Source organism: Quercus suber, unplaced genomic scaffold, assembly GCF_002906115.3.
Source record: "Quercus suber isolate HL8 unplaced genomic scaffold, Cork oak 2.0 scaffold_142, whole genome shotgun sequence".
In the NCBI taxonomy this organism is placed as follows: domain Eukaryota; kingdom Viridiplantae; phylum Streptophyta; class Magnoliopsida; order Fagales; family Fagaceae; genus Quercus; species Quercus suber.
Window position 1 is genome coordinate 731282 of NW_027069603.1, and position 10974 is coordinate 742255.

The 10974-nt window shown below is 33.8% G+C and overlaps 1 protein-coding gene across 1 annotated transcript; it reads left to right on the forward strand.

Moving 5' to 3' along the window:
• The first annotated feature begins 2757 nt into the window (after positions 1-2757).
• On the forward strand, positions 2758-7802 carry LOC112008434 (probable alkaline/neutral invertase B). The gene is given in 6 exon segments (XM_024040765.2): positions 2758-3089; positions 3716-4203; positions 4994-5425; positions 6316-6874; positions 7311-7349; positions 7352-7802. Coding segments are annotated over 5 exon segments (1713 nt in total). The 5' UTR covers positions 2758-3089; positions 3716-3774; the 3' UTR covers positions 7606-7802.
• Positions 7803-10974: the final 3172 nt, after the last annotated feature.

Consider the following 10974-nt stretch of genomic DNA (forward strand, 5'->3'; position numbering starts at 1 on the left):
TATTTTTGAGTTATAAGTTATGAAAACATGAAATCCAAACACCCCCTAAATGTCTTCATTGACACGCTAGAATATGTTAGATGAGCTATAATACTTTTGGCTCATCAATAATCTTTTTGAATCACCTTCAAATTAAACAAAATAAAACTTGTGAAAAACCCCAAGCTTTAAAGCCAAAAGAGCAGCGAACTTCTCCTTGTAAAGGATCGGAAGGTGGCAGCTGAGAAGAGTGAGCAAAAATGACCTCTCCTATTCATTTATACAAACAGCAGCAATGGTAGTTTATAGAGGATGAATTGCAACCTTAAAGTTTATTTTATATCAATTTGGTTGACGAGAAAGCTCTTTAGTAGCAATTGGAGACACAAGGACTGGCCAGGCAGAAAATATAACTACTAATATGATATCATTTCAAGTCTTGTAAACATCTTGCTGGTATCCATTGTTATTCTACATTCAGTTAACCCAATCCCCACTTTTTGCATTGGATATCAAATTCCTTCACGAACTGCTCACTTGAGGACCAACTTCCACACAGATTCTCGCAAAACTTACCCTCTTCCCAGTCTCAAACAGTCAACTTTGTCATATTTTAAGGGATCTTCTCACTGCACTTGCAACATGACCCAGAGTCCCAAACCAGTTCTCCAAAATTCCAAAGGCACATTAAAAAACTGCACTCAGGGTGGTACTTTTTGTGCAGCTACTTTTATGCAGCTCCTACTTAGAGACATGCCTGGATGCCATCTTTTAAGCACAAATTTCTTATTAAAATATGCCAAGGTACTTTTACTAAAACTGGAGTCAGGAAAGGCCCTTATCCCCCCATGAGAACTTCCACTTCCACCAGATCATCTTTTCCCCCAGAATTTATGTGCCAAACTACTCATCACATGATATAGCCACTTTTGGTCAATAAAGTAATCCACCAGGGTAAACTCCCACTCCCTAAGTTCATCATCATGATTTAATATAAAATTAAGTTTAACAAATTTGGCCGAAAGGAATCTGACACTCTGTTGAAAACAAATTTAAATTTCAGAAAGGGTAAATTAACCATAAAACCAAGTTGACCATTAATCAAAATTAGACATATCATTTCTTCATAAAGTTAGACATATCATAATGTATTTTTAATCCCATTTTTTTCTTTTTGAGAGTTGATTTGATTAACTAAGTCAGAACTTGAATTAGGAATGACTATGATATGTGTTTGGATCAGTATTCTCACTGAATTTATTGATTTAAAGTATATATAGAAAAAGTGAAATTTTAAAAAGTTGTTAATAAATTAATTAATTAAAAAAAAAAATGGCTTGAAACATTGAATTTCCACTCCCTATTGCTTTTGTATTGCAGTAGGTCTACTCAAAGAAATAAGTTAGTGTGTTTGTAAAATCCAAAAAAAAAAAAAAAAACCCTTTTCAGGCTTTTTGAGCTGATTTTGATGGGTCGATTGGGTTCCACACCAAAAACGTACATTTTCTCCTCATTTTTTTCTACCTTACATTCAACAATTAAAACAAACAATCAACAAAACGCATCTAAATGGGGAATCAGTTGGATGTGTGAAAAACACACCGACTCAAACTACAAGTCGTATTATACCAATAGAGAACTTTGGCTAAACAAAACAAACAAACACTCAATGATCGTAGTTGTTTCTTCTTTGGATCTGGTGACCGTACACGTGTACAAAAAGACATCTTTTCCTCTGCAGAAACACCTGCATTATTTTATTTACTCTACATCTACATGCATCTACACACCACTTGGTTGTCCTTTAAGGTCTCGAGTACCAAAGCAAAGATGTCGCTCTCTACCAACACAACAACACAACTCACACACACAATTTCAATCAAGCTCGCTAACGTCACTGTCAAACTCCCCACAACCTTTCTCACCCGTCTGTCACAATCAATCTCAATCCCCCGCGTGGCATTTTCACCTATAACAACATAACTTTGGCAAGGCAATTTTGCCATTTGATTGACTTTTAATGATCGTCGATTATTTTTACACTAACTTAGGCTGGGTTTGAATGGTAACGTGTTTGCGATTAGTAACGCGTTTGTGTTTTTGTGTGGTTAGCAAGTATAGATTTGAATAAATTTTTGAATGGTAACGTGTTTGCGATTAGTAACGTGTTTGTGTTTTTTGTGTGGTTAGCAAGTATAGATTTGAATAATTTTTTTTTTTAAAATTGAGTTTTATAGTATATATTTAAAAATTATTTTATTATAATATTTTTAATTTTTAAAAATAAACAATACCTAAACAAACTATTATTATTATTTTTAGTCTTTCATAATTTATTAAGTCGGAGGTGAAGTAAACATAGTAACATAAAAACTATAATTTTCTTTTTATGCAGATAACAAGGAGTCCAAATCTTCTGTCTCATCAATTGTGCTCCACTTTATGCTCCACCAATAAAATTTAGACAACTAGCCTCTCTCATTAAATAAAATATCTCATTAAATGAGACAACTAGTCTCTTTCATTAAAGTCAGAGTTATCTCATTTAATGAGAGAGGCTAGTTGTCCAAATTTTATTGGTAGAGTATGAAGTAGAGCACAATTGATGGGACAAAAGATTTGAATATCAAAAAATTTATAACAAATATCAATTTAATTGAATTTTGTACGACTCTTTAAAAAAAATCAAGGATTACCGTAGAAAACTCAATCTTAATCAATCCATTTCGAAACTCGATAACCGCCCTAAGATTATGTTGCTATCACATGTCAATCAAACTCCTCCGTACATCACTACGCAAAGCCAAAGTTCAAAGTACCCACTTCAATCATCGTCACCAAAGGCTCAAACTCACACTCTCTTTCGCTGAAAGTGGCTCACGGTGACCAATGACGATGGCTTTTTTCACTAGACAAACATAAACCCACCTGCCAGTCACCCTCTACTACGTGATTTACATCACATATAATTATATATTATTGACTGGCCCCCACACTTTATAGTACGTGACAAACGTTTCACAGGTTCCTTTTATTTACACTCACAGAAGTGAGATAGTTTTTTTCACAGTTTTTGATTTCCTGAAGTGGGTGGTGGTGACAATTCTGAGGTTGGTTCTCTTATCTTTTATGTTATGAGATTTTAATTTGGTTTGTTGGAGATTTGCTGTGCAATCTGAATTAACATGCACGCATTTTTTTTCTTTGTTCTGTTTGGCAAAATTCATGTTTGTTGGGATAAAGAGAGTTTTTTTCTCTTCTGTTTTGATAGTTGGCAAAGGCTGTTAAAAGATGAGAATTTTTGGTATTTTGAGCCGTTTGTTTGTTTGTTGACTGTATGAGTTGTTATAGCTTTACCCTTTCTTTGGTTGCAGAGAAAACGAACATGATAAGACAATCAAGTTTTGATTTTGAATCTGCTGCCAAAAAAAGAAGAAGAACAAAACAAAAAAGTTTTGATTTTTGAATCTTATATTCATAGTTCTCTGCTTACCAAAAATGGGAATTTAGAGCTTCTTACGTATTTTTTGGTCACTAATGGAGTACTTATAAGGAATGTATAGGATTTCCTTTTTTCTTTTTCTTTTTATTGAAGTTGGGGATCGATTGTTTTTTATCTGTTCCTGTTGTATAATCAATTCATGGGCTGGTTGGACCATGTATCAGTTGCCATTTATCAGTTATCACAGAATTGATTGAACTTGGGAACTAAAACTTTCTGCTAATTCAATTGCAGGGTGTAAACACAAAACCCACCAAAGTGCCTCCCTTGATTTGTAGTTGTGATCAGTGAAAATGTCTGCACCCAATGTTGATGTGTCTCAGAATGGTAATATAAGAACAATCGATTCCCTATTTACTGTTGCTGAATTTGATGAAAGTGATTTCTCAAGATTATTAGACAAGCCAAGGCCTCTGAATATGGAGAGGAAAAGATCATTTGATGAAAGGTCGCTTAATGAATTATCTATTGGGCTGTCCCCACCACCCCCATCCAGAACTGCCGAGTACTCTTGCCGAATAAATGACCATCTTGAAAATATGTTTTCACCTGGTAGACGGTCAGGTTATAATACTCCAAGGTCACACATGGGATTTGAGCCACATCCAATGGTTGCGGAAGCTTGGGACGCTTTGAGGCGGTCATTGGTGCATTTCCGTGGTCAACCAGTTGGGACAATTGCTGCATTGGACAATTCTGATGAAAAACTTAACTATGATCAGGTGAGTAATCTGTATCCCTTGTTAGCTCCTCTAGTTAATTTAATCATTAGTGGTGCTACTGGTTACCAACACAAATTATGAAGTGGTGCTAGTTGTGGTTTTGGGGGAGAAACTAAAGATTTATAGTTTAGGTTATCTTGTTTATATATCTGTCTTCTTATTTTTCAATCTTTTAGTTTTTTAGTAGACAGGGAGGCCAGAGTGTACCAACACTCACAACCACACATGTACAAATATGTATATGTTTTCTTAGCACTTCAAGTAATACGTATGCATGTTGTTGCAAAAAAAAAGATGCTTTATGATGCATTACATGTGACACAGAGTCTCGATTGTTGATACTTCTAAACATGCCAACTATATCTGAGCCTTTATTACATCCATCTTATTTGTTTATTTAATCTGTGTTCAGGTATTTTTATGCTTACATATGATAAAAATGTTTCTGTGAATTGTGAATGTCATTTGTTTGGATCTCGGACAAGTGAAAAACCTTGCAAAAGATTGCTGACATATGAATGGACTTCTAGAATTGTAAATGCCTTTGAATTGATGCAATTTGTGGAAGTATGTTAATCATGTGCTACCTTCTGAAAGTTGTGTCTACTGTAGTTATAACTACCATTAGTTTAGTGGCTATTTATCTAGTGCAATCCGTCTTCCATCTATGCTTCTCTTTAATACATACTGTTATGACTTTGGCTTTTATATATCTGTGCCTTGCCCTAAACACAGTTTTAATGACTGAAGAGTTGGTATGTTTAATTGGTAACTATCTTCATCTGTGTAGGTCTTTGTGAGAGACTTTGTTCCAAGCGCATTGGCTTTTTTGATGAATGGAGAACCCGAAATAGTAAGAAATTTTCTTTTGAAGACTCTTCGCCTTCAGTCATGGGAGAAAAAGATTGATAGATTCCAGCTAGGAGAAGGTGTAATGCCTGCTAGTTTCAAAGTACTACATGATCCAGTCAGAAACAGTGAGACTTTAATAGCAGATTTTGGTGAGAGTGCAATTGGAAGAGTTGCTCCAGTTGATTCTGGATTCTGGTGGATTATATTGCTTCGGGCATACACAAAATCTACAGGAGACACTTCCTTGGCTGAACTGCCTGAATGCCAGAAGGGTATGCGCTTAATTCTGAGCTTATGTCTTTCAGAAGGGTTTGACACTTTCCCGACTCTTCTCTGTGCTGATGGATGCTGTATGATTGATCGAAGAATGGTGAGTTCTCAAAATTTAAGTTCATGCCCTTCTAATAATCAGCATAAGCCCAGAACTGGAGAATGCCGAACTTGTTTGACTTTCATACCTCTCTCCTGAACATCCATCAATGATTTGAATCTGTACTTGGAGTGTGACCATGATACTAACTTCAAATGTAAACTGGATGTTAGAGCAAAGAAAACTTAAGTACCTTTCATACTCTTTGGTGTCAATCTTATAGTGCTTATCTTTCACCTTTAGTGCTTTTATATTGAATTGCCTTGCAACCTTTATCGGTCTCTATGCTCTGTTTCATTGCTAAAGGAAAAGGGAACTTTCTTACAAGACTTGCTCCTAACCTAATTTTATTTATTTATTCCAAATTCTTTCTTGCACATAATTTAAATTGAGCATTAACAATTGTTATACTGGTTGAGAATGATGGTGCAGGCCTGTGGGCCAAATTGGGGCATAAGTGGCCAGATTAGTAGCTTATCATATACTCCCCAGGATATTTTTCTGGTGGGATGATTGGTTTGGTTTAGGTATTTTTATCTATAGAGTTGAAAACTAATTCAGTTAGCCAATCCCGATATTTTGGGGCTTATGGCTTCATTAAATTGAGTAACATGTTGAGCATTCTAGGATTTTCAGAACTTGATCTTCCCTAGAAACAAAATCATCAGTCTTTTTTATCAAGAAAAAAGAGACTGTGTTGTTGAATTTCTTGTAATCAACATCATAGACATACTTTTGTTTCAGGAAATTTTGAAGTTCATTAGTATATATTGGTTCCACTATCTCCTTGGAATGGGAATTAGTGTTAAGTAATTGTTCTATCTTAAACCTATCATTCTAACTTCCTTTATTTCACTTCGATATTGGTTAATGGTTATCTCTGTTTCCAGGGTGTTTATGGATATCCTATTGAAATTCAAGCACTTTTCTTCATGGCTTTAAGATGCGCTTTGGTTTTACTTAAGCAAGATGTTGAAGGGAAGGAGGTTGTAGAACGAATAGTTAAACGCCTTCATGCCTTGAGCTATCACATGAGAAGCTATTTTTGGCTAGACTTGAAGCAGCTTAATGATATATATCGATATAAAACAGAAGAATATTCACACACGGCAGTCAACAAGTTTAATGTAATACCTGATTCTCTTCCAGATTGGGTTTTTGATTTTATGCCCGTTCATGGTGGTTACTTCATTGGGAATGTCAGTCCCGCAAGAATGGATTTCCGTTGGTTTTGCTTGGGCAATTGCATTGCTATATTGTCATCCTTGGCAACCCCTGAACAGTCCACAGCAATTATGGATCTTATAGAATCACGGTGGGAGGAATTGGTTGGAGAAATGCCACTAAAGGTTTGTTATCCAGCATTAGAAAGCCATGATTGGCGTATCGTAACAGGTTCTGACCCAAAAAATACAAGATGGAGTTACCACAATGGTGGATCTTGGCCAGGTATGCTTCTGTGAATCTGTATTGTAATTTACCTCATCACAAATTATGTCTCAAAACACAGTACAACAAGCTGCATAAGCTGCTGATGAATGAAGTTTTAATCATTCATCTTTAAAAAATTCATGATAAGACTCAAATTACAACTACATCAGCAGACTCTATTTAAGGAAAGTACAACTCTGTGCTTAAGTTTTCCCCCTAATCCTGCTGACTTTTTTAATACATTCAAAGTGTTAAGTGTTAACATGATTCTGCTCTCATAAATATCCCATTAAAAAAGCTCAACATGATAACCCATTAACAGTATGTAACTCTTTGAAATGATATGTTAGGAAAATTTTAGTGCCTTATCTTTTTTTTTTTTTTTTTTTTTTTTGAACTTTCCTACTAGAGGTTTTCTGCTAGATGATACATTTTGAATGTCAAATGTGTGCAGTGCTATTATGGCTTCTCACTGCGGCATGTATCAAGACTGGACGCCCCAGATTGCAAGACGTGCCATTGAACTTGCTGAAACCAGGTTGCTAAAAGACAACTGGCCTGAGTATTATGACGGAACGCTTGGTCGATTTATTGGGAAGCAGGCACGTAAATCCCAAACCTGGTCCATTGCTGGTTACTTGGTGGCAAAGATGATGCTTGAAGACCCATCTCATTTGGGCATGATATCACTTGAGGAAGACAAACAGTTGAAGCCTGTGCTCAGAAGATCAAATTCATGGACTTTCTAATGCTATTTATCTTCTTCTTTTTTTAAGTTTTCTTTGTCCACCTGGCCTGCTCAGTAAGGATAGTGGCAGATTGCTAATTGAAGCTTAATACAATTTCTTTTAGCTTTCAGGTTCCCACCAATAAAGCCTTTGTAGTATGTACTATTAGTTCTTTTGCTTGTCTATAACTGCTATAGAATAGTAATTCCTTCTCCATATTTCTCTCTTGCAAGAGATATTTATTGCTTTCAAGGAGTTATGTCAATCTCCTACATCAGATGAATGCAGCCTCCCTCTTATAGCATGTGGATCCCAGTGGTATTGAACTTACATGCTATGAGAGAAATCATACATATATCCGATGCATGCATAAGATAAGTATTGTTTTCATGAACATTATGTAGTTTCAGTTAACAATAATATTGTTAGAAAAATAAGCACATGGAAGTCCTGACACCTCAAAACAAAGTCAAAGATGCCTTTTAGAGATCTAGAAAATAGTTATAAAGTATCTCAACAAGGCACATATGTATTTTTTAATGTAGTGGTCCTACAGTGATTAACTGTTCCTTGTGTTTAAAGCTCTGCTCGATCCTGTGAAGCAACTAAAGATGCTTGTCCTTCATATTTGTGTCGTGCTCTTTTTCCATGACATGGACCCTATGTTCTCACCTAATTGGTTTCAAACTTTCAAATGCATATATACGATTTGCTTCATCATAAATAATGGAATGCTACTAGTTACACAGTTACCTTTTTTTTTTTTTTTTTTTTTAACACACTATTTATATAGTGTAATTTTAAAGACACTGGGTCCATTTGGTAATGTTGTTCTAGTGACGTTGTTTATATTTTTTGAAAATATGTGTGGATGAGAAAATGTGTGAAAATACATATAACATTGTTTAAACATTGAAAACTGTTGTTTAAACAATGTTAACAAACTAGCCCACAGTTACACTATTTATGTAGTCTATATACCATCATTATCATTGACCTAACCAGGGACCAAAACCCATGTTTAGACTTTAGACCAAGGAAAGTCAAGTCCCCTCCAATTTTTTTATTTTTATTTTTTAATAAATATATAATTATATATAATCGTTTAAAGCTTGTGCCTTTGAAATTACAATAGGACCCGAAATTTAGTTTGTCAAAACAACAAATAGAATGATCAATTGGCCCATAGTTGTGGTCTCCTTCCTAAAAAATAAAAAACTTTTTGTTCCCCAGCCCCATCTCCCTACTCCATGGTCTCTCTCTCTCACTCACTCTTGAATTAGTTTTCAAAAAAAGGAATTTTTTTTTTAATCAATCTTATTAGTGGTTTTTTTTTTTTTTTTTTCTCTCTCGGTTAAAAATTCAAACTTGGGGATCGGAAAATGTATCATTTTTTTCCTTTTTTTTTTTCCCCCCAAGTTGATTCACTAATTTCAGCTGTAAGGATAAAAAAAAATGTAATATCTAACTATCTTTGTGTATTTAAGTGTTGAAATAGCTAAGAAATGAGCAACAAATTATGTTATGATAATCATCAACGGTCATTATGGGAAAAAAGAAAAGAAAAGAAAAAAAGCATCAATGATTATTATTGCTATTTTATTTTGATTTTGATGGGCAATATAAGAGTACCCACATCAAATGTGTCATATGTGCCAAATGCTAAATATTTGGCACACCAAACACCATTTAATCCTATTTATCAGATGTGTCATATCTCATATTTTTTGCAACATGCTACAGTAAAGTCACAAATTTGCCACAGTACGGAACGCATGTGGCATATGATTTATTCTTTTTTTATTCCTTTTTCTCTCTCATCTCTCCATCAGTCTCACTTGATAAACCCCAATCCTCTCCTCTCTCTCTCACCCCAATCCTCTACTAATGTTGAGTAGTTTTGACAGAGAAATTGCAAAAATAAAAAGCATCAATGTTTTTCTTAATTATTGGAAATACACATTTTCCCTCATCTCTTTTGAAATTTTGTCAATTTTAATGGAAGTCAAGATTTTTAGAAGAGAAAAAAATGTTTCTAATCAAATTTGAAATTTTTGTTGCCTTTAACAAAAATTCTAACCGAAAAATGTAATTTTTCCCCCTAATTTTTTGAGTCCAAAAAGAAAAAAGGAAAAATAAAATTGCACATTATGCAAAGTTAATAATATATGGAATGTGATATATATGATATACATATGCCTTTTATTATGTTCACGATTTTAATTTTTTTTTTTTTTTTAAGATTAGCATAAAAAATGAAAAAAAAAAAAGTCAACGAGAGCTTGGCTGAGTGGGTAAGGCTCGAACGCTTCGTGCAACACACCTAGGTTCGATTGCCGCTGCCCGCAGGCTTTCGTTGGTGGGTAAACTTAGTGGTGAGGTGTACTCACAAAATGCCCGGGGGTGTAATATGACCATAAAGACCCCCATTTTTTTTGTTTCTCAAAAAAAAAAATGAAAAAAAAAAAAACGCAAATGAATATACGTACAGACGTATAGTACATGTATACTATAAATTTGAATGAAAGTTTTGAAACTAAATGGGTTACATGCTTCTCAAGATCTATGGGAATAACAGATAGTGTGGAGGCAGAATTGTGGACCTTGAGAGATGGTTTGAAGTTATGCAACGTGAAGAATATCCAAGTAGTAGAAGTAAAGTTGGATGCTAAAGTGGTTGTCGAATGGATGATTAGGCAATATCTGATTACAGGTACATTTTGGGTTTAATTCCAAGGGTGAAGGCTAGTCATTGTTTCCAGGAAGCTAATGAATATGCAAACAAATTAGTTAAGAAAGGGGCTACTCAACAAGAAGACTTCATTGTTTTTGATTGTCTGTCTTTGAATATTTTAATGCTTTTATTTTTTGATGTTTCTGACATGTATATTTTGTCCAAACTCAGTTTCTTTAATTTAATAAATCTCTGATTTACCCAAAAAAAAAAAAAAAAAAAAGAGATTGAAAGAACAACTCTACTGCCTCTACATATTGAATTATTATTTTTATTATATTCCAATTTAGTAATATATTTACATTATCTTTGTAAAACTTTTTAAGATGTTTAAAAAAAATAACTAATTAAGTATTTAATACATTTAGTATTTTTTTTTCCTATCAATTTTGGCTTTGTTTTCAAGTAAAATAACAAGAATAAAATGTTTATCCTATTTCTTGATTCTCTTTTAAACTAAAAAAACAAAAAAAAAAAACAAACAAATTTATTCATTGTTTCATATAATTTAAACAATTAAAATATTTAAAATTTTGATTATTTAAGTATTTTAATTTAAACAATTAAAACATTGTTGGCTTTTTGAAATTATACTTATTTACATATTTTACAACATTCAGATACACCATATAAATTTTGGAAAAATATAAACAGAT